The following is a 25,148-nucleotide window of genomic DNA, read 5'->3' as shown; positions in this document are numbered from 1 at the left end:
GTGAACGGAAATGTGAAAGTAAAAAGCCAAATAGTCAGGTGTGGCTTCCAATGGGGAGCTTTGTTGCATTGTTTAATGCATTAATAACAGAAATACAGATACATGTATATAAGAATACAAAGTACAAACACAATATCAACAATGGTATTAGCCAGTGAGGTGAATGAAATATGATACGGAATAATCTATCAATCCAATTTCACTATTTCTCAGTCTGTTTTTCAAAGTCTGGTTCATTCGTCTCCACTTTAGTTTATGTCGCCTTGCTTCATGACCAGCTTCTAGCCAGTGGCGGATTACCAACTAGGCCCACTAGGCACGTGCCTAGGGGCGGCAACTCTTGGGGGCGGCAAATCTTTTTTTCCAGAATATCAAGAATAATAAAAAGTCTTACGTACACAGTGACAATTTAAACCTATGAAACCAATGTTTCAAATCAACGACTTGCAAGACTTTCGCTTCATACGAAAGAAACCTTGATGTATCGGATTTATGTGTTATCAATAAATGTTTCGTCTGCTCTGCCTCCTTCAGGCGTTAATCAATTTGTTTTTAACCCATGCTGTGGCTGTTATCGCTTACAATGACAATGCAAGCCGCCCAGCCTTTGTTGGTTTGTTTTTGTAAATACATACCCCTCGATCTTCCACTAAGCTTTTGTTAATGGCCAGGCAGGAAAGAAGACTGATTGTTTGAAACTCGCATCTGTAACAATGCCAGTCTTAAAAAAAAAAAACACATAAACACTGCTGATAAGTGAGTGAGTGAGTGCAGCTTTCGCGTGGACCGCAACTAGTTTTTGTCTTACTGTATTCTCTGGCTGGTGCATTCAGTTTGTTGCTATTATAGTGCGTTTGCGATTTGGTGTTTTTTTATTATTATTTTATGCAGCAGGCAGCATGAAGCGAACAAAGTTAAGTGGGGCGGCTTATCGTAAACTTGCAAACGAAAAGCGTGAAAGAGAAGCAACCTTACAGAAAAAGCTTGGTATCTACAGTGGACACGTTTTTTAGGCGAAAGGAACAAGTGATTTCCGAAAGATGTTCAAAAATTGAAGTGGAAGCGGCATCGAGTGAACTCTGTGAAACGCAAAATGTCGAAAATATTGTGTGTTTAGTGGAGGAAGAAAGTGCACCTGAGGTAGTGTCCCCTCAGTTCGTAGGAGTTCCTGATTGTGACAGTGAGAGTACAAATTTCGTCAGTGACGATCCTGCCGAGTGGTGTCTGAATGAGTCTACAATTGACATTCTTCTAAGACGTGGAATTAATCAGAATGCTGAAAACGTTGTTTGTTATTGCTTTTTATCCTTTGCTTTTTATTTCAGTATCTTCACTAATTTTTATATTAGCCTGTAAAAATACTGCAAATAAGTTACTACTTTTCTTTTGAGAAGGGCGCACAATAAGTTTGTGCCTAGGGGCGGCGAGGAAACTTAATCCGCCACTGCTTCTAGCAATTTTATGCAAGTCTCATTTTCAGATTGTTCTTGTTTGAGTAATTCAATGAAGGTAAATACTATATTAGGATGAGGTATTGACACTGCGAAGTATACAGTTGTTGGAAGAGGAGAGGTGCACTTTTGAATGTGCCATCCATTAGCATTTTATTACAGCTACACAGAAGACGTAGATTACGCAGCGTGCCAAAAACCTGGAAAAGATGGCTGATTTATTATATTATTTATACTCCCTCTGTCCCATAATTATTGTCCGGTACACTTTTGTTTGTTGTCCCATAATAATTGTCCGATATTGAAACTGTGACATTGGTGTATACAGAAGAAGAAAATGAAACACGGGAATGTGTCATACAACGTTATTACTCAAGGATCAGTACAAATTGGCCGATCAAGGATCCAAAAGAACATAAATAAAACATTTTGGCATACCGGACAATAATTATGGGACAGAGGGAGTACATATTTATTGTATATTAGGTTAGGTTAGGTGGGGTGTAAAGAGAAAGGACAGGTGGGAATTTTTACTTTCAAATTTCCCTCTAGGCGAAACTGCACTTCCGTTCTGGTGAGGGTTATCACTTGGGTCAATAAAACAAGTTTTTAAACACTGGGTGAAACGGGCATGAATCGACACATAGATTCAAGACTTTGGTACGGAAGGTTCCGGGTTCGTCTCTGGACAATAGCATCGTTATTCGATGTCTGAGGTTCACGTGGACTATTTTCAGCTCATCCTTCAGCTCTCATACATAGCCTCTAAAACTGTGGTCTTCAACGTTTTTCCTATACCGCGCCATTTTCACATTCTAAAAAGTACTAACGGCCCGCGCTGTTCCAGGTACCTTCACAGAGACAGTGGTAGCTTTACAAATAATTGTGGTTTCTGTCGTTCATTATAGAGTAAGGTGGGGCAAGACTGCGCAGTTTGAGTTCATAATTTTATATTCAAGCTATGAAACTACAGACACACATGAAAAAAGCAATACACATTGCACTATCCTTTGCTGACTCACAGTAAATTTCCGAAAGCTAAATGTACAATATTTCTGCATGAAACAATTACAAAACCGTGACCATGCAAATGCGCAGTCTTACCCGCACCGCGGGGTAAGACTGCGATCAAGTTCGGGTAAGAATGCGCACTTTCTACACAGTCACATTTGTATAAAGAGAAACACAAATCACCTAAAAAAAGTTCTTCTATCATATGGGATACATTTCTCGTGGCATTCTCACAGTAGGCACAGTGAATCCCGTCCTTCACTTGGGTTAGGAATCGCTAACACAGATCACAAATAAAGGTTCCTGTTTCATACGAGGTGCAATTTTCATGCCACCACTCGTCACATGTGGAACACTGGATCCAATCCTCTACTGGAGGATCGCTGTACATCTCATTACAACCTGGGTAATTGTACTCTATCTTCTGGCGTTTTCTGCTTGCTACATTGCTTCAACAATGATGTTCCGTTTCTGTTTCCCCTGAACTTTCTTCTTACTCTTCTCAGCCAACGAGGCTTCCAAGTTGACTTTGAATGGAGATCCAGTTAACACCCGAGACTGCCTTCCCTTTCGTCGGCGGTGCTGAATATCCTCTGCACGTGGAAGTGGTGAAATCTGGTTAACGGAAATGTGCCCGTATGATCCAGTATTGTTAACCCCACTTGTTGAAGGCTGCTGAAATGGAGTTGGAGCTGATACATTTGTCACAGTAGAGGGAAGAAACTCGTCCTCAGTGAAGATGTCTTGATTGAATGGGCATAATCCAGTCACTTCAAAGCCCTTCATGGCATTCCCAACTGTAGCTGCCTTCCCATATTCCTTTCTAAAAATGGATGCCACTTGGAAAACTGTGATTGGGTGACCCGGATGGTTACTCATCCACTTATCACACTCAGATGAATGAAACGACTTCAGTGGACCAAAAAATGATCTAATGGCTGGGCCTTGCAAACCACACACTTGCACCTGCAAGCCACACACTTGTGGGGTAAAACTGTGCACGTGCGCAGTCGTGCCCCGTGCTGCATTCCTGAACAAATCACGGGATGCTGCCCAGCCATTTCACAAAGCAATGGAAACTAATACACAGGTGGACTCTGCTTTAACACAGCTTCTTCTATCCATGAACATCGTAATATTGCATACATTCACAGTAACGTAGTACTCAAATCACGAAGTACCAAAATAAATAGCAAACACCCTCAAAATCTTTTCACTTACCTCTCTCAGCACAACGAATTTCAAACGTATCTTCACCACTGTCCACAGCTAACTACCATCTTGGAAGAAGTAACGGTGGCGTAGTGGTGCCAACTGTGTGTGTTTTTCACCTCGAAAACCCGGTGCGCAGTCTTACCCCACCTTACTCTAATTTACTACACTTATAAAACAACACATGGACATGGGCAATTAAATACTGCAGAGAACAAACTGTTATTTTGTTTTATAGAGAACCACGTTAACCATTCATACACAAGAATTTACCCCTTCAATGAGAAGACCTTGATTGTTTTTTTCTTCAGCAGCATGTCACTATTTTCCTTGAAGTTTGAAGGGGCTATTAGCAGACAGTTTTGAAGTCGTGTGTCAGCCAGTCGATTATTCAACTTTGATTCCATATTCTTCATTTTGGGTAAAATGCTGTTCGCAGGCATAGAGGGTAGTGAATAGGGATGATTGTACAGAACAGGAAATTCTGACTTTCACATATTTTAGTTCCCATTTTTTATTTATTCTTTTATTTCATTGCGAGCTTTAGCGGCTTTCCAAACTACAGGCAAGGATCCGCATGCGGCCAGTGGAGATAGATAAAGCGAATAAAAAACAAAAAAAGAGTGAAAGAAGATAAATATGAATAGTCTGAAAAACTCAATATGCAGACCAAGGCAGAAATATATTTTATTAAAAACATAAACTAAACGTAATGTTTCAACCTTCTAGCAAGGTCTTCTTCAGACTCTGCACCAAGTACAAATGTAGCAAGGTACAAAACAGGGCATTATATATACACAAACATTACTCCCGCCAGACTATTAGATAGTTGTTCTGGAACGTTCTAGAAGGTGACTTTCCCTTGTCAATTGTACTTTCACCTAAAAGGCTAAACATGAACTGGAATGGAGGACTGAAGATAATCAAAGAATGGAAGAAGGTGTTGGAAAGGAAAGATGGAAAGGACAAGAGAGAAAGAGGAGAGAAGAAGGAAGAAGATTAAGATAAAGTGTCCAACCACATTCTAGATGGAAGAAAATATGTTTATGCATATTGAGTTTTTCATATCATGGAAACAAGGCTTAATGGTGTTATAAATGAATAGTCTGCGCCAGTGGCGGCGATTAGTAGGGGCGAGGGGGCAGTTGCCTCCAATTTTCGCCGCTTTTGCTACGCACTATGCTAAACCTTATCTACAAAGGAAAATATACTGTCTTCGCCCCCACCCCAGTTTTTGCACCTTGCCTCCCCTCCGGTTTTGGAACCCAATCGGCGCCACTGGCCTGCGTTTTAAGTCCACTTTATGCAGATACGTTAATCAGGACTTAATTTAAACGGGTTCGAATCACTATGTGTTTCCATTGGATATCGAACCCGTTGATTACATGGCAACGCCAGCGTTCGAATCCTGGCCGGAGCATGGGATGTCTTTGTGAACGTCCCCTCATTTATCACTCATCCCCACGTTCGCGATTAGCCAACTGTGGCAGAAAAACTAAGTAAAATAAACCAAATGAATGAATCAATACAAGGCGACGACGTTACCACTGCAACAAATAGAGAAAAAACGGGAGAGGAAGAAAAAGAGAACATGGAAAGGGAATTAAAGATGGAGAGAAACTTGTTAAAAGGAACAAAGAAACTCAGACTGACGAGAGAAAGAATGAGAATATAGCGGGCCAAAGAGGGAGAGGTTAAAAGAAGGAAATAAAATGAGAGCAAGAAGAGAAGAAAGCAAAGAATCAGTGAAAGGAAAGAGAGAAGATTGATTGATTGATTTTATTAATTTTATTTATCTTTTCTGCCACTTTTGGCTAATCTCAAAGATGTTAATTATAACACCATTAAGCCTTGTTTCCATGATATGAAAAACTCAATATGCTGACCAAGGCAGATTTATTTTATTATAAAACATAAACTAAACGTAACGTTTCAACCTTCTAGCAAGTTCTTCTTCAGACTCTGTACCATGCACAAATGAAACAAAGTACAAAACAGGACGATATACACAAATATTACTACCCTCCAGACTATTAGAAAGTTGTTGTGGAACATTCCCTTGTCAACTGTACTTTCACCTGAAAGGCTAAACATTTTCTTCCATATGGAAAGTGTTTGTACTCTTTATCTCACGCTCTTTTTCCTTCATTCTTCTTCCTTCTTCTCTCCTCTTTATCTTGTCCTTTCCACTCTTTCTAACACCTTCTTCCATTCTTTGTTTATCATCAGTCCCCCATTCCAGTTCATTGTGTCTTCTTCACCTTTCTTCTGTATTGACAGTTGACAAGGGAAAGCCACCTGCTAGAATGTTCCAGAACAACTTTCTAATAGTCTGGAGGGGAGTAATGTTTGTGTATATATATCGTCCTGTTTTGTACCTTGTTACATTTGTACTTGGTACAGAGTCCGAAGAAGACATTGCTAGAAGGTTGAAACGTTACGTTTAGTTTATGTTTTATAATAAAATAAATTTCTGCCTTGGTCAGCATATTGAGTTTTTCATAAGATGTTAATGAATACTGATAAGACGAATTGACGAAAATAACAATCACGAACAGAAATGGGCAGCACACGACTCAAGTCCCGCCGAGTCCAGAGACTCCTTAGTTTGCGAAAGCAATCCAGGTTGTAGTACGTGGAAGAGAGGTTGACATTTGGGTGTCTAGAAAGGATCATCCCAGAGTGGAGTAAGGTTTAAAATAGATAGCGCGAAAGGAACAGAAATAAAGAATAAACAGGGAAGAAGCAGATACAAGAGAAAGAATACCGAACAAGAGACAGTTTAGCAAGTTCTTGAGGCAAATTAATCTCGTGCTTTCTTTCTCAAGTCCACGGAATAGCTGGAGGGGAACACATTTCGTGCAGTACGTTCCCTCGCGTATCCGTTGCGGTCCAAGGTCACACGTAATGCTTTAAAAGGGGAAGATGGGAAAGGAATGAGAACACTTTCGGTTTCATTGCCACGATTTCTTCACACTCAGCTGAACAAACGTTTACGAAGTAACCGCTATGCCAAGTTACAATCGGACTGTAAAAGTTAACGGCAGTCAAATTGCTCACCACTTTAAACATATAGTTTTGTTTTATATCACGCGTGAATCTTAAGGAATGGGATTGTTATGGATTTCATATCAATCCTGGAACCTTGTCATCAATAAACCTTATGACTTGACAAACGGACAATTTGACTTGAAATTTGTATAAATAATTGTAACCGCGGTAGCTCAGTCGTTGTCGGCCCCTGTGGCGAAGTGCTTAGCAGAGCGCGCTGCAACGTCTGGGGTTCCGGGTTCGAGTTCCGGGTAAGACATGGGTATTTGTGTTTGTCCAGATGATAAGAAACTAAGAAACTGTAAGAATTGAAAAGTGTAAAAGTGAGAAAAAGTGTGAATGGTGGGGGATACCTCCGTGTGGGGTGTATTTCCTTTAAAAAAAATGAGTGCTTAGTATAGCGCGCTACGAAGCCAGAGGTCCCGGGTTCGAATCCCGGCCAGGACTTAGATTCTTGTGTTGTCCGTAAAATGAGAAAACTGAGAATAAAGAGAAAATCTGATATGTACGAATGTTGAGAAAAAGTGTGAATGACTGGGAATACTACCGAATAGGGGTATTGCTCTAAATCTAAAAAAAAGTCGTTAGGGCGTCTGACTACCATGCGAGAGACCCGTTTTCGATCTACAGCGGGGAAGAACCTGGATTTTATCACCCGTTCAAGCAGCTCCGGCGCTCACTTGGCGTCATATAAAATGGGTACCTGGGGGGTTAAGGCGGCCAGGGGCGTGGTGCTGATCACATCACCCCCACCTTCGGCCGTGATCAAGAAAGTGTGGAGCCCTAACTCCACACTCCCTATACGCCTTCATGGCGTGGTGAAAAGCACAGGGGAGCACTTTATATTACTGTATAAATAATTATTTACATCTTTCCTTCCGTGAGACATGCATTACGATTACGAGCATGCAACATAATGCAATGTAAGTGGTACACCTGTCCTGTCAGTGATTTATTCACACACCTACAGCCCCTAATTCTGCCTAACACTTCCTAAGAGGTTTCACAAAGGTCTAATTTATGGTCATTTTGTCTAAATTTATCCTTGTACCTCCTAATACGAACATATAAACCATTGACATCTGTAGCATCAGAAAATATAAACGAGGCATTATGGGCTGTATATGTTTATTTAAGCTTCGTTAATCAACAATGGCGTTTCAAGTGCTTATACTTCATTGACGCTTCAATAATAGGGGAGAAACCTATTGTTGCAGCAATAACATTGCACGTAATTTTCAACAAACCTTCATAACGAATTAATTACCTTCTCTTCACGTTCATTATTTTTTAGCTGTCTGCTATTTAATCTCCATTGAACATTTATGGTTGTACTTTGTCCGGGTATCTCTGGAACAAGGCCAGAGAACGGGGGAATTGAGTGGGCAGACCGGAACAGTACAGTCGCTTTCCCCCCTCCACGCAAGCCCGTTCAGGGAAACTGATCTTTCGGAACTTTCTTTGAGTGGCGTTCGAATGAGGACTTCAACTATACCAACCCTAATAATGGTGGACGAGAAATGCAGTTCACAGCTATAAAAAATAGGTCGCACACCTGCCCTACCGCCTGGAGAGAGATAGTCGTCAGTATCCATCAGCAATGTACAATGTCAGTTATTACAATTAGAATTCCAATCCTATTCGCGTTTCTCCTAGAAGTGACAGCGTGGGCAGAGGTTGAGTTACACCTATACCGTGGGTGAAAGCCCTGGACGTCACATAACACCCAGCTGAATGGGATTCGCGTCTCGCCAAATACAGGCAGGCAAGTCTTCTCCAGTCTACAATTACGTGCCCTGGGGTCAGCCATCCATTGCAGTTTTGCAGTTTTCATGGCCCTGTTCTCATTGGGAACGTATTACGTAACTATGCATTGGCAGGATCTTCTTTCCACGCACTCGAATAGGCGATCTGATAGGAGTCTTTTAGTTAAATTTATATATTATGGTCTGGAGAGAATCAGTCTTGTTATAAAACAGCACACTTAGTGTAAATATTCTCCTCATTCATTGATTTTTCTTTTTCTACCTTGTCTATGTTCTTTATTCTTTAATCTTTACGCATGCGTTCATTATTTCTTTTCTCTCGTTCTTCGTTTATCCTTCCCCCACTCTCCGAGAAGAGAAAAAAGAAGTGAGAGATTCAGGGTGTGAGGGAAATAAAAATGGAAAACAAGAGAGAGGGAGAGAGAAAGAAAACGGGATAGAAATAAAGAAATAAGAGAGAGAAGGGGAGGGGAAAAGGAAAGTAACTAGTGAGAGAGAGAGAGAAAATATGAGATAAATATAGAAATAAGAGAGGGGATAGGTTGGGGAGAGAAGAAAAGAGAAGTACAGAGTGAGAGAAGAGATATATACAGGGTGAACAGAAACTATAGGGACAAACTTCAGGAGGTGATTCCTGACAGGTAAAGGAACAAAAAAGTCCATATCAACATATGTCCGGAAACGCATATTTACCAAGGTACGAGGGCGGGCTGAAAAGTAATGCCTCCTATTTTTTTGTGACGGTGTAAAGACATTTTGGATTTTGAGCAACCATGCATTGTACTCTTCAGACTTTCCCCCTTCTCCATTCCAAGTTTCAAACTTCTATCACTAGGGGCTGCTGAACTAGAGCGAGGAAAATGGCAGCATGTGACCATACTATGTCTGTGCACCTGAAACTGCGTGTGGTGACAAGAGTTTATAACTGCAGACAATGTGTCCCCCAATTGACATTCATCAGATAATGAAGGCTTTTTATGGCAATGAATGTGTAATGTCATGCTCACAATGAAAGCCCCTGCTGAGGAACTCTCAACGTGTGTGACAAGGAACTTCTTGAGAGTTAAGCGTTCCTCGGTAGGGGTTTTCATTGTGAGCAGGAACAGCCCAACATCATACAGTACTGACGTTACACATTCATTGCCATAAAAAACATTCATTCTATGATGAATGTCAATTGGGTGATACATTTTCTGCAGTTAGAAGCTTGGGTCACCACACGCAGTTTCAGGTGCACCGACATAGTATGGTTACATGCTGCCATTTTCCTCGCTCTAGTTCAGCAACCCCTGGTGATAGAAGTTTGAAACTTGGAATGGAGAAGGGAGAAAGTCTGAAGAGTACAATGCATGGTTGCTCAAAATCCAAAATGTATTTACATCGTCACAAAAAAATAGGAGGCATTACTTTTCAGCCCGCCCTCGTACCTTGGTAAATATGCGTTTCCTGACATATGTTGATATGGACTTTATGGTTCCTTTACCTGTCAGGAATCACCTTCTGAAGTTTATCCCTATAGTTTCTATTCACCCTGTATAGAAGTGAGAGAAGCAAAGACAGACAGAGGGATAGAGAACAGAGGAGAGAGAGAAGTTAAGAGGCAGGCAAAATAATAAAAAAAAAGAGGGTAGAAAAGGGAAGTGAGAAACAGGTTGGGAGAAATAATGATAAATAAAGGCCTAGGGGGAGAGAGAGAGAGAGAGAGAGAGAAAGAAGGAAGGAAAAAATAAAGGAAAGAAAGAATGAAGGAAAAAGAAAGATAGAAAGAAAGAAAGAATGAAGGAAAAAGAAAGATAGAAAGAAAGAAAGAAAGAAGGAAGGAAAGAAAGAATGAAGAAAAAAGAAAAGAAAGAATGAAGCAAAAAGAAAGATAGAAAGAAAGAAAGAAGGAAATAAAGAATGAAGAAAAAAGAAAGGAAAGAAAGAATGAAGGAAAAAAGAAAGATAGAAAGAAAGAAAGAACGGAAAGAAGAAAGAAAGAATGAAGGAAAGAAAGAAAGAAGGAAAGAATTGCTGGGAAACATAGAACGCGTGCGCAAAAGAGAAAGACTAAAGAAGACAGAGGACAGGAGAGAAGTGATTTCGTGCCTGAAAAGAATGTGGCCATTATTTACCATTGTTTTAATATGCTAGCCCAATCGTTTAACATAACTAGACGGGTATTTTAGTACAGTTTCACTTGCAACTAGGAGTCGAAATCTTTAACATGCTCATCTGCTTTCAGATCACCCCCGCCGCCGATGCCATTGTTGGGCAATGGAAGATGGAAGTCGATACCAAAGTGGTGGATGATGGAGCGGTGTCTTATTCTCATCCAAGCAACATCTACGTGCTCTTTAATCCATGGTGCAAGGGTAAGCAGTGTGTTTCTTTATCTTTCCAAATTGCGTTTTCTAGAGTTATGCCAGTACGCACGTAGAATATATTTTCCTAGTCTACTTAAGCACTGTTAAATTAAGCGAGTGAACTGGAAATAATGCGCCCTTTTCACATTTCTATCTTACTTTTTTATATATATTTTGCACAGATGTTAGTTCGTCTTAACAAAACCCTTTATTCCAACCGTGTTGTCGAGGGATGGGAATTCAAAATTTCCCCGAAATATCTTAGAAATGGCAAAAGAGTCACTCACATTACCCAGATGTCAAAAAAGTTTGTAATAGCGACAAGATAGTTACTGGTAGACAAGTATTTCTTTAAAAGGGCAAAAACAAATTTTTGTTCACCAGTATCAAATTAGGAACCAAGAATTTGGTCAAAATGACCAGATTTAGTAAATATTACTAAATTATTTGCTTATACAGAGCATTCCCTGACATTCGCTACGAGACTCGGCGGCAAGCGGCCCGGCATCAGCGCTTGTCTTTCCCGGTGAACGGGTCCGCGACAGTCGCACCCTACAGTCTGTTTTTTTCGCTCTCCCTGCCTTCGCTCCCTTTCCCTTTCTGTTGACGTTGCAGACTGACGCCAGTACAATCCTCCCAGGAAAGGTGTGTTGTGTCGTGTCCGTGTGTTGAAGATTGTGGCTTAATATGGCACCGCAAAGGTTTACATTCCAACAAAGGATTTATTTTGTCGAGTGTTACTTCGGAAAGAGGATTTGTGGAGAAGTGCGACGACGTTTTGCAACGAAATTTCCTGGTGTTCCCGTTCCACATAGCAGCAATATATTAAACCTCGTAAAAAAGTTTAGAGTAACAGGATCAGTTCTGAATAAAAGTGGAAAGAAAAATGGGGAAATCTAAAAAATAAAGTACACAAAGCCAATCCACACACCATCCGTGAGTTAAAAGAGAGTATTGTACGAGAAATCGGGAGAATTACAGTAGGCGAACTTGCACGTGTAAAGGCCAATTTCCTTCGGAGATGCCAGGAATGTGTTGCAGCAGAGGGACATCATTTTCAACACCTTCTGCAGTTAAGGTTGGAAACTGTAATTTTAATAGCGGACTCTAGCAACTGTCGCGGACCCCGTTCACCGGGAAAGACAAGCGCTGATGCCGGGCCGCTTGCCGGAGAGTCTCGTAGCGAATGTCAGGGAATGCTCTGTAGTTACCAAACAGTTTGGTAACAGTTTACCTAAATGTATTTTGTTAATGCAAACAAAACCTGTGCAACGTTTTGCAAATCAGCGGAAATAAAAATAATAATCCAATAATAATAATAATAATGTAACTAACTCTCTAGCCTTCTTAAACCCGAAGGTTTATGGCTGCAGCAACACAAGCCTTCCATCTGTCCCTATCCTGGGCAAGATCAATCTATCCAATCTTTTCCATCCTTACTGATTTCCTTTAGGACCAGTTCATCGTTATTCCCTCTTCTTCGTCTTGGCCTTCCTACTACTACTACTACTGTTAATAATAATAATAATAATAATAATAGTAATCATCATCATCACCGTTTATGAAAATTATGACCCTGTCAATATCCATCCCAGAATTTTCTCCCGCGTACTCCTCTGCTTCTTGTCCATTGTAGCTAGAATTAATGAAAGCATTCGACCGGATATTTTTTAAAAAATTAGTTCGCTGAACATTAACGGAAATTGGTATGAGCCGCAGGCACCTTATTTGAAATTCAGATCTTCTGACTGAGAAAGAAGTGGAAATGATTTTACTCTGGGTGTGTGTTTTGCTTCTATGCTAAAATTTTGAAATATTCCCATTACGTGACGATGGAAACGTATCTACCTGCCTTCAGGGGCCCATCGAGGTCCAAGTATTACACCTTTCAATATAATGGCAGCTTCGTAGCCTTTGTACTTTGCAATTTTGTATCCTTGGGCCACTTTCGGGTTGGCACGAAACATGTCCATTACGACCACACGACAATATGGAGACCCCCCTTTTTTGTGGGAGAGTTTCGCTTGCATACTGATGGCTTCTTAAAAGGGCGTTGGGAATTTAACTGTTCCAGACAACATTATTTGAATTTCCTAAGCATGCACATAAACCTTAATCAAGTCTAATTTAGTTATCTTATGACGTCACTGGTTGTTAAAAGCAGAATCAGTGCTTCATTGACTTACATGATGATCTCACCATGCCAATAAATATAAAAATCTTTTCGAAATCGAGAAATATTCACATCGAAGTTGCATACCATTTATGATGGCACGATAGCCCCTATCCCCGAGGCATTTAAGTTAATTTTTTTAGTTGAAAATCATTTAAGAGCATAGTTTTCTCTTTGTTGCAAAATGACTTTATTCATTCTTAATTATTTTTAGTTTAGTTACTAAACTGAATTTGACTTATTAACTCCAAGTGAGTTATTGCAGGACGGTGGGATAGCTGAGGTATTCTGTAGCCTCCGTGACGGAGTGGATTGCACAGGTGCTCCGATGCCAGGTGTACCGCCTTCGAATCCCGGTCTGTGCCTGGATGTTATTTATGAGTGTCCCTTCATCACTTTCATCACATCAGCACTCATCCCCATTGTTGGGATTAGCCAAAAGTGGAAGAAAAGCGACGCTAAGTAACAAAAATCAGAGCTGAGGTATTCTTTTTGATTTAGGGACAGGACGATCCCTGAAGCTATAGCCTACAGACCAGGCACCGAAAGTCTGGCTTTGATGTATTTTACAGGCAGGCCTGCCCCTGTCATTAGACTTCCCTGCATGAACTAAATAGTCTGTGGCAGTGGTTCCCTAGGCCGCCGTGGCTGGCTTACAGGGGCGCCGTGAAATGTTCAAATATTTTCACTGAAATGACACTTATCTGTTAGTCTACAAATGGTTTTAGATATAGCCCAATGTTCTATTAGACAGGAAAATAATGAATTCTAACTATAGTGTAAAATGTAAGTAATTTTATTTCATCCTGAATGTCACCAATTAGCTTAGCGACTCCGAAAACTATGAATTCGACACTAATGTAGCCCATTTTTCACCCCCTCTCACCCCCATGCCGATAGGTGATGAACTTGGAGTTGAACGGCATTGGGAGTGTCACTATTCATCTTAGCAACCCCCGAAAACTATGGATTCCACACTAATATCGGTCGTTTTCGCAACACAATCTCATATCAGCCTGAATGTTAGACAACCCGAGAAACACTATCGTTGTGCAGGATGTATAGATTTGTGCGGAATTTATATATCGGTCGTTTTCGATTATTTTTACATGTCACCCTTTCCCAACCCCACCCATATGCGTGCCAGGGGTGTCTTACCCTCACAGTATTTCTTTCCACATTGTAAGTGATATGTGTACAAAGTTTGGTTGAAATTGCTCCAGGCGTTCGAGAGTTATGCCGGAACAAATATATACACACACTCGCGCCAAATATGTGATTTAGTATTTTTTACATATAAAATGTTTCTGAATTTGAAATATGTGTTTATTAACCACACTAACTGAGCGTTGCAAGTGTTAGGCCTACATTTTGACTTTGGCTCCGCGGAAAGATCTTGAAACACTAGGGACACCGTGAAACGAAAATAGGATAAGTCCCATGCGAAGATCGAGTACCGTACAGGGATATAAATTTGCAGTAATTATCGTAATTATACAAGAAATTATAAGTAATAAAGAAAACATAAGTACTTTTTAGGACAGACAGGGCCTTCGAGCTTCACAGGACGATTCGCCACCGGTAAGAAGCTCGAAAACACTGCGCATCTATAAAGGGGGCTCATGTATATCGTTACCGCAATCTTTCTGATTAACTTACAGTTCATTTTTTTCATTCGCAGAGGATCAAGTGTACATGGAGAAGGAAGACGAGAGGGAAGAGTATGTACTCAACGACTTCGGCGTTCTGTTCAGAGGCACCCACAACCGGATCAGGTCTTGCCCATGGAACTACGGCCAGTTCGAAGAGGACGTCCTGGACTGCTCTCTATACCTCCTCACGCACGTCGGCCATCTTGGTGTCGCAAGCAGGGCTGACGCCATTAGGACAGTGCGAGCAGTTTCAGCAGCTGTGAGTTCATTTTTCCAAAAATCCCACGGATAAATATCACTGTGGACATTTGTATCTATGGTGTGGCCTTGTGGCGTTGATTTGTGAAACCTCTTCCTTGCTGGAGTGAATAAGGAGCTCTAAATTAAGCCTGAATCACACGAAATTGGAATTCCAGTAGGAATGCCCTAGTTGGCGCTGGACTAGCTGCCCATTTGCTAGTTTTCGCCTCACACGATATTTGCTATCATTCTTGTCGATACACGAGTGAAAATTTAATGGCGGCCGCGTGAGATGTAAACAATGTATCACTTCACATTTTTAAAAGCCGATAACTATTCAACCGAGAGGAATAACATTCCCTATAAAACGGTATTAGGTGCAAAGCATACTTTGTAACGTATACAGTACCCGCATGGAAGAATAAGTGAGTTTTTTCAATTGTAAACAACGGGTATTCAGCATAGATGGTGTAATTCATAGCATTTATCAAAATGTTAAAACGAAATGCTTTCGTCTAAAGACGGCAAGAATGTGCTTTTATCAATAATTATGGACTAGAGATTGGATCGAAAAAAAAACTCGGGTAGCATATCAATATTCATACATGAGATTCGCAGAATTCATTCAGAAATTTAAAAAAGAATCAAACATTAATTTAATACACTTGTAATAATAAGGATTTTCATTTTCGGCTAATTTTATTGGTCACGTACACATCGCATCGCTTTGCATAAATACCTAAATATTAAAAGACAACCAGCACTCGGAAACCACAGACAAAAAACATCCCTTTGCAAACTCACAGATTACCTTCACATGGCCAAAATTTGCTCTGATTGGCTGCTCCACAGAATCCAGTCGAGGAAAGCCAGTAGCAATTAAAACATATCCTATTCCTCAAAACCAGTCAAGCAGTCAGTCTGGCGGCCATGATTTCTACATAGAAAATCAGTTCAGCGCCAACTAGGGCATTTCTACTAGAAATCCAGTTCCGTGTGATAGGGGCTTTAATCGAGTTTCGTAACTGTATAATCTAAAGTAGTAAGGAGTGTGTAAGGGATGATTTCAGTACCAGTCAATTAACACTTCAAGAGATATTTTAAAAGATGTAGAAAAATGTAGTATATGCGTGAAATTTATAAATTTTATATAACGTAATGACCCCTCCCCCCTGATAAATCGTGAGCCCCTTCCCCCTGAAGATCAATTCTAGGTACGGGCCTGTATCTATATAGTAAGGTACATTTTTATCTGTACTTACATTGAATTAGAATTTTACTTTCAACTCTACTTTAAAATTCAACTACATGTCCTTGATAAATCGAACAGCTCCATAAGATCGTGTATATTATCTCATTCCTAGGACAGAATTTTAAACTTCCTAACAATTTGTCATTTATATTGGGAGATGATGTCAGCATTTTAGCAAACGTTTTCAGCTTTCTGAGAAGTGCGGGCCTTTTGCACTGGTTCAAGGAGGACTATTCTTGCCTTTCTGAATGTGTTTCCTCCCTGTGAAAGTTCTTTTACAATTTGCACTATTATTTTTTTTTCAAGGGGCTTTTTACACCCCATTATTAACTTTGAGCCATGGGTTTTAGATAAGGGGATTTTTCTTCGTATACTTAGAAGGGTGCAAATTTGTCATACGTGCCTTAGCACCCAAAAATTTTAACTCAATCACAATTGATCCTTTTTACACTTCGTCTATAAAATAACCATTTGTTAAGTATACAAAATGTACACCATTGCTGACAAATCCATATAGAAAACAAAATCACAGAATATAAACCTGATTGTTCAAAACTGGCCTCGCCTCATAGGACATTTAGCAAATCTCTAATCCTGAAAACTGCTTGCTATGAAAGGGAGACTTTTGAACCACTGCATGTGTTGTACTTGTTTCGTAGATCATGTTGCAAAATATTCGCGCATTGCTAGAATTATTGCAACTTTTCACTCACTTATTTCTAGGGTAGAAGTTGATAGTGACGTTAGCTCACCTGCTCGATAGCCCGACAGAATCTGTTCATCATTCGTCGCTAGGAAAGGCTCAAGCCTTCAAATCTAATTCAGTATTAAGGCCTCCCCGATGGCGCAGTGGTAGAGTGAGATAACTTTCGTAACATCTCTGGCTGTTTTGCATTGGCAGCTTTGGAGCGAGTCATAAGTCCCGGAGCAGCCAATCAACAAACGAGCCGGTGGCGTCATCTCTACCCAGCACCTATCGCTATCCCTGTTGCTCGCGCTCTGGACTGTTGGTAGGCTCACTAACTGGACTCGCGCTGTCAGCTGGAGTTGTTATGAAAATAATCTGACTACCATAGTCGCCTTGTAATCATGGGGTCCCGGGTTTTATACCCGGATCCCACTTTAAACTGTAGGTCCAGTCCCGATTAGCCTTACTTTGCATAAAGTGGATTTAAAACATCAAATCAATCAATCCAAAATGTTCTAAGACACGTTTTTATGCAGTTTGTTGCTTCTCTTATTTTGTCTGTTCTTATTTGGGACACGCAGGCCTATCAATCAGCCTGAATCTTCTCCTTTAGGTTGATGAAAAAAATAGTTGTTTAGAAGAAAATTGAATTTTGATTTACACCATTATAATACATACACTGATTCATTTTTTCAGGTCAATTCCCCGGATGACGATGGAGCTTTGGTGGGGAACTGGTCCGGCGATTACTCCGGGGGGACCGCCCCTACCCAGTGGATTGGAAGCATAAAGATTCTGCAGAAGTACTACAAGAAGAAGAAGCCGGTGAAGTATGGACAATGCTGGGTGTTCTCTGGTGTTGTAACCACAAGTAAGTTGATATTCTAAATATAGATGGCGACAAAAATAAAATAGTTCAAATAGGTTGTTTACGTAAATATTTACAGCAAGCTCATTTGATATATATTAACGGTTGACAAGCACAATTGAATAAATTAAACTGTTATCAGAGATGTGGTCAACAAAAATATTTAAAAAAAAATAATTATTATGTGAAACTTCTATACAAAACATTTGTTTTTGTATTTATTTAACAGTTTTTACGAAAAAGTAGCACACTATAATACGGTACGAGTTTAGTATTTAGTTCAAACATTTATTTTAAGTTTTTTAGGTCTGGCTGTATGAATTACATATTTTTTGTGCTAACGTAGACGTATTACTGTGCCGTGACAGTACACTACGAATTAATCTGTACACTCATAGGAACATTAAATTTATAATCTTTGCGCAGGAAACCAATATAAAAATGTTAATGATAACGAATAAGTACAGTGCGTTTATTTTGGCTCTGGGCCGAGATAGCGCGTGACATGGCGCAGATGCCGGCATTTTCGTCCCGTAACGTCTCGCTTATTTACACACATATCTTTAGCATGTAGACAATTATATTTATATTGTATTGTATTTATGTGCATTTTCCTTGTGCGAGCTGGACGCTGTACGCACTACATACATTTTACTTTACACACACTTTCTCTTCCCCTAAAGTCATGTACCCTCTTTACGTTAATATACAAATAACTCTTAGTAGTTGATCAGATATAAGAAGATTAGACATAATAAGTATAGTTTAACAATCCAAATATTGCACATGCAAATAAAGTTGTGTCCGGTTTCTTTGGCCTCCAACCTCTATATACCTGTACTCGCTTTCAATTTTTCACTTCCCACACAAACTCCCCCCTTTACACTTTCACACTTCGTTATGTGGTAGGCCGGACCCTGTGGCCGAGTGGTTATCACATCGCGCTGCGACTCCAAGGGTCCCGGGTTCGAATCCCTCTCGGGCTTGGTTGTTTGTGAATGTCCATTTATCAATTTTATCATTTCATCCCCATCTTCGCAAATTAGCCAAGAGGCACAAAATGCGAAGTAAAATAAACTAAATCAATCAATCAATCGTTATGTGATAAGGGATGTTTACACTTTACGTTACACTATAAAGATGGCTCGTTTGGAGCATGATCACTCATTTCGCTGCCTTCTCTAATAGCTTTCCCCCCAGGTATTTCCCCACTTATAGTCCCGCTTCTCTTATTTTTATCCTATCGTCTAACACTTCTATCACCTCCCTACCTGTTAAGTTTTTATTTTTGCATAACGAGTACTAACTTGTGTTATAAGAGTTGTTCAAAATTGATCACGCGCAATCTCGGCCCAGAACCAAAATGAACGCACTGTATTAGGATGTAAAAAGTCTGCTCATCTCCTACAAATACTATCTCTATCGTGCACTGTATTCGAAATATAATAAAAGAAATAGGTATTGTTCTAACTAATAATTATATATTTGCATATCATTACAATGTGTTATTTGCGTAGTGGTCCCACTTCTCTGTACGCTGTGTTGATTTGAACTTGTAATAAATATGAACTTTCATTCATACGCGGGAATACATGGAAGGCTATGATATCTGACTGATGACGTCAGTATCTAAAAACGGAATCGGGGCTAACCTCACAGAGGAATAAAAGCGATTCTGGTGGATATTGATATGCTCCACTTTTCTCCTTGTGACTGCTTGTTTTCGAATGTCTGCTTTGCTTATTGAAGCTGTTTTTATTCTTAAACGTTGGCTAAAATATCTACTTCTTTTTTCTCATTTAGTCTGCAGAGCTCTTGGAATTCCGTCTAGATCGGTGACGAACTTCTCCTCGGCCCACGACACTCAGAGCAGTCTGACCATCGACTACTTCCTGGACGACAAGGGGGAGATCATGGAAGAGATGAATGAGGATTCAGTATGGTAAGAGGACATGATGATTGATAGTTTCTTGTTCTTGGCATTTGTTCATGCACAATTCACTGCAGTCACGATATGACGAATACTGGGACGTATATCATGGTTATGTACAAGAGAAGAGAGTTTAAATGCTCGTATTGGTTTAGTGAATCCACAGAACATGAACAGCAGCTATTACATTCGCTCGTATTTTGCTTTAATAAGGATCCTCAGTGAGAAAGGAATCTATGTCACTAATCAGCGGATTTGTGGATTTTGCATGTAACCAACAGCTCCTGTCATCTAGTGTCAATTCATGTAACTTTCAACCTTATGGCATGTGAGGCATGAGGATTCAGTATGATAAGAGGACATGATGATTGATGGTTTCTTGTTTTTGGCATTTGTTCGTGTTATAATATCACAATTCATTGCAGTCCGTCACGAAATGATGAATGCTGGGACGTATCATGGCCATGTACAAGAGAAAAGAGTTAAAATGCTCGTATTAGTTTAGCTGCTGTTCGTGTTCTGTGGATTTACTATTACACTCGCTCGTATTTTGCTTTAATAAGGATCCTCAGTGAAAAAGGAATCTATGTCACTAATCAGCGGATTTGTGGATTTTGCTTGTAACCAACAGCTCCTGTCATCTAGCGTCAATTCATGTAACTTTCAACCTTATGGAATGCGAGACACCTAACAAACGAGGTGTCATTCAACCACCACCATTTAATATTTTCGAGATTTCCCTAGTAGGTAACCCCATTTGTCCATTATCTCAACCATATTCCATAATTGGACACAGCCTTTCGTTTGTTGAAAGGGACTTGAAATGTTATTTATGGTACAGCAAGTCACCTACAGACATGTCCTTTGTTGGGGATCCCTATGGTTCAGAGACGTCCTGTTAATACCCACCCTAGAGGTTTCTTAGCGAGTGTCGCCTTCATCAATTTTTCTTATCATCCTTTGTCATTGTCGGGATTGGCCAAAAGTGGTAGAAAAGTCACGTAAAATAATAAAAATGCAAGAATTGTATACTTCATTGCAACTGTACTTAACTGACATGTCGCTTTTGTGTGTAAAGTTTAGCTAATGGTTTTAGAATTTGGCAATGGAAGATTTATGAAGGGTGTAAATATTTTGGAAATGTAGATTAGTTTGAAATTTTAAAAATTGAAACCTGGTATTGATCTGGTTCCCAGTAAGGAAAAAAGAAACAAATTTGTCCCGGGAATCGAACAAGAGTCACCTTCACAGGTGCCAGTCACCTTACCTCAAAACCGTGGAAATAGCTTTACTGCTTGCATTAATGCTGGTGCGGCCTACAATGATATTTTTTGTTATTAAGAATACGCACAGATATATCATCCAAAAATCTCAATTACTCACTCTGTTCACCATTTCCAATATTTGCTTTGAATAATGAGTTTCACAAAAGTACCTTATCGGTACAGTCAGCTGCATTAAAAATGGGACAATTAGATCCTGAAATACTCCTTTCTGTACAAGGCGTTATGTGTGTTGCCTAACTCTGCGGCAGTGGTGGAAGTTTCCACTGAAAACTTGCTCTAAAATCCTTTTATCGCTGTAGTGTTAGACAACACACATAACACCTTGTAGAGAAGGCAGTATTTCATGATCTAGATGTCCCATTTTTTTGCCGGGGATTGTACATTGTGAACGTAAACTCCACCAGCACATTACCAATTTTTCTGATACACTGTGACCATCACGTTCGTTAGTCGAACTCGGCAGACCGGCCTAAACTGGGAACAATGTGATCGTATGGTAGAACTACAGATAAAGAAGATATATAAGCAGATTTTCATCTAAGGCAGGAAAACCGCTGCACTCTAACTGGGAACGGCCCCTCGCAAGAAGTTCCAGAATATTACGTTGAGAGGCGCTGAGAGGCACATTTCGAAATCTTGCTTCCACTTCTTCTGCCACAAAAAAGACAAGAGATGGCACTGTTAAATTGCAACAGCTGTCAAGCCTGACTTCACCATTGCCCTGAAGCGATGGATTCCGAGAAAACCTTCCACCTGAGAAGCCTCAGTTCTGCCTCAGTGCTTCGGAGTTGAAAACTGACCGTGAAGGTGTGACTTTTACTTGCGGTTAGGAAACAATAGAATGATGTACATCCATGTAAAGAATAGATTCTGCAAAATACCTGACTATTATACTCATTCCTAACAGATAAGAGGTTACTCAAGAAACAACGTTATAAAAACGAGTACTTTTTCAAGGAACACTCAAGCCATTTACCACAGATATTCTGTGCGTGGCAACGAGATAAATCGTTTATATGTGGTATTTATCTTGAGTTTCTTTTGAAGTTTCGACATAGATACCACCTCTATAGATATAAAATACGCGAATTCAATAATCGCAGGAATATCTCTGGAAGGTAGTCTTGCACCCTTTTCGTAGAACTGCATGGCGACGAACTTAAAATGTTTCGTTTGAATTATTTTTGAATGACGAACAGTAACTTTCGAATACCTTGTCAGTATTCAAGGAAAGATTTTTCCATTGCGGTGGGAGTTCAAGAATATTATTTAGGCGGGTTTAAGGGTGAATTTAGGGTCAAAATGATCGTAAACGGACCTTTGTTATAATTTTAGAGGCTAATAGAAAACTTATATATCTGTGGTAAAACTGATTACTACTATAATACCGGTGAGGGTCAGGGCCTGCCTACCGACTGCCGGCCTCACTCTCACCAGAGGTGGGAGATCATCCAAGCAGTTACGGGGTGACGTGTGGTCAGCACGACGAACCCCCAGTCGTTGTTGTACGTTTCCGTTGTACTAATTCGAAGCTTCCCAATTTCCTCACGTGGTGGGTGGCCATGCAAAGGACGAAATCTCGGGAGAAAAGCTTTTACGCTTTCCCCAGGAGGCTCGAACCTGCGCCCGTCCTGTAGCCTAAAGCATAACACCTTAGATCACACTACTACCTATAATAAAATAAGAGGACAAACTTCATCCCACTTACCGACTTACGAAAAGGGAGCGCTATGCTCTTATTATAGTTTGTTGTCATAATACCCTCATAACAGTGGCGTGTGCTGAGTCTAAGACATGGACTAGCTCACTATGAGACCTGGTCCAAGGCTATGGAGGAAGGGGGAAGACTAGACTCGTTCTTGACGTCTTCAAGGAAGCCACGTTACCATCCCAACGCTAGTCAGGTTGCAACTTCTATGAATTCAGGTTTCCAACCTCTATGAATTCAGGTTGCCAACTTCTATGAATTCAGGTTTCCAACCTCTATGAAATCAGGTTTCCAACTTCTATGAATTCAGGTTTCCAACTTCTATGAATTCAGGTTTCCAACCTCTATGAATTCAGGTTTCCAACCTCTATGAATTCAGGTTTCCAACCTCTATGAATTCAGGTTGCCAACTTCTATGAATTCAGGTTGCCAACTTCTATGAATTCAGGTTGCCAACCTCTATGAATTCAGGTTTCCAACCTCTATGAAATCAGGTTTCCAACCTCTATGAATTCAGGTTTCCAACCTCTATGAATTCAGGTTTCCAACTTCTATGAATTCAGGTTGCCAACTTCTATGAATTCAGGTTTCCAACCTCTATGAATTCAGGTTGCCAACCCCTATGAATTCAGGTTGCCAACCCCTATGAATTCAGGTTTCCAACCCCTATGAATTCAGGTTTCCAACCTCTATGAATTCAGGTTGCCAACTTCTATGAATTCAGGTTGCCAACTTCTATGAATTCAGGTTGCCAACTTCTATGAATTCAGGTTGCCAACTTCTATGAATTCAGGTTGCCAACTTCTATGAATTCAGGTTGCCAACTTCTATGAATTCACGTTGCCAACTTCTATGTATTCAGGTTGCCAACTTCTATGTATTCAGGTTGCCAACCTCTATGAATTCAGGTTGCCAACCTCTATGAATTCAGGTTGCCAACCTCTATGAATTCAGGTTGCCAACTTCTATGAATTCAGGTTGCCAACTTCTATGAATTCAGGTTGCCAACCTCTATGTATTCAGGTTGCCAACCTCTATGAATTCAGGTTGCCAACCTCTATGAATTCAGGTTGCCAACCTCTATGAATTCAGGTTGCCAACTTCTATGAATTCAGGTTGCCAACTTCTATGAATTCAGGTTGCCAACCTCTATGAATTCAGGTTTCCAACTTCTATGAATTCAGGTTTCCAACCCCTATGAATTCAGGTTTCCAACCTCTATGAATTCAGGTTGCCAACTTCTATGAATTCAGGTTGCCAACTTCTATGTATTCAGGTTCCCAACTTCTATGTATTCAGGTTGCCAACCTCTATGAATTCAGGTTGCCAACCTCTATGAATTCAGGTTGCCAACTTCTATGTATTCAGGTTGCCAACTTCTATGAATTCAGGTTGCCAACCTCTATGAATTCAGGTTGCCAACTTCTATGAATTCAGGTTGCCAACCTCTATGAATTCAGGTTGCCATCCTCTATGAATTCAGGTTGCCAACTTCTATGAATTCAGGTTGCCAACTTCTATGAATTCAGGTTGCCAACTTCTATGAATTCAGGTTGCCATCCTCTATGAATTCAGGTTGCCAACTTCTATGAATTCAGGTTGCCAACTTCTATGAATTCAGGTTTCCAACCTCTATGAATTCAGGTTGCCAGCCTGTATGAATTCAGGTTGCCAACCCGTAGGAGTTCAGGTTGCCAACCCGTTGGAGTTCAGGTTGCCAACTCCTAAGAATCCAGGTTGCAAATTTCAAAATCGCCATTATCCTCTTTTTCAAATAGGTTAATTCACAGTTTCTAATCTATTTTACTTCACTATTTTACTTTCTAGGCTTCAGGCTTCTCAGATAGCCCAGATAGCCTGGAATAGACGCTCCTGCCTCATAAATCTTTGCCACGTGCCCTTTTTTTCTTTGGATTGTACCTTGAAAGAAAACTTGTAAACACAGTCATTGCTTCTTTTGACACAGGAATTTCCACGTTTGGAACGAAGCCTGGATGCAAAGGGCAGACTTGCTCCCTGCACAATATGGCGGCTGGCAAGCGATCGACGCCACTCCTCAAGAAGAGAGCGACGAGATGTACCGCTGCGGCCCAGCGTCCGTTGTGGCCGTGAAGGAGGGAGAGGTCCTCAAGGCATTCGACCACGCATTCGTGTTCTCGGAGGTCAACGCCGACGAGGTCTACTGGAGGTACCTGGGACCGTGGCAGCCGTTGAAGCTTCTCCACAAGAACCCTCAGAGGTAAGGCTCTACCCTGTATACTTTCTAGTTTGCAGTTGCTCCCTGCTGGAAACTTCTACTGTCTGCAGTAGACAAAATTTACTGTTATTAATTGAACTCTACTCTGTCTCTTGGAAATCTATTGAAATTCAATGGTTTCCTACTGTGTATGTACAGTTGAGTAGAAGAACTACAAGTGAAATATTCTCTTCAGCATTAGATGTAATATTGTACATAGTGAGTCTAGCTCAACGTGTTGGCTGTAAATATAACTTTCCATTGCTCCTGATTAACAAT

The 25,148-nt window shown here is 40.4% G+C and overlaps 1 protein-coding gene across 1 annotated transcript in view; it reads left to right on the top strand.

Moving 5' to 3' along the window:
- The window catches only part of Tg (Transglutaminase), a 122,699-nt gene that overhangs the window by 78,467 nt on the left and 19,084 nt on the right, over nucleotides 1–25,148 (top strand). Inside the window, exons 4-8 of the mRNA XM_083138852.1 lie at nucleotides 10,716–10,845; nucleotides 14,691–14,920; nucleotides 17,538–17,712; nucleotides 19,513–19,651; nucleotides 24,600–24,872. Coding sequence (XP_082994978.1) covers nucleotides 10,716–10,845; nucleotides 14,691–14,920; nucleotides 17,538–17,712; nucleotides 19,513–19,651; nucleotides 24,600–24,872 — 947 coding nt within the window. The remainder of the gene's footprint in view (nucleotides 1–10,715; nucleotides 10,846–14,690; nucleotides 14,921–17,537; nucleotides 17,713–19,512; nucleotides 19,652–24,599; nucleotides 24,873–25,148) is intronic.

Source organism: Lepisma saccharinum, chromosome 17 (assembly GCF_977018435.1).
Source record: "Lepisma saccharinum chromosome 17, izLepSacc3.1, whole genome shotgun sequence".
NCBI lineage: Eukaryota > Metazoa > Arthropoda > Insecta > Zygentoma > Lepismatidae > Lepisma > Lepisma saccharinum.
Note: the sequence above shows the minus strand (reverse complement) of the source record. Positions and strands in the feature narration are given on the sequence as shown.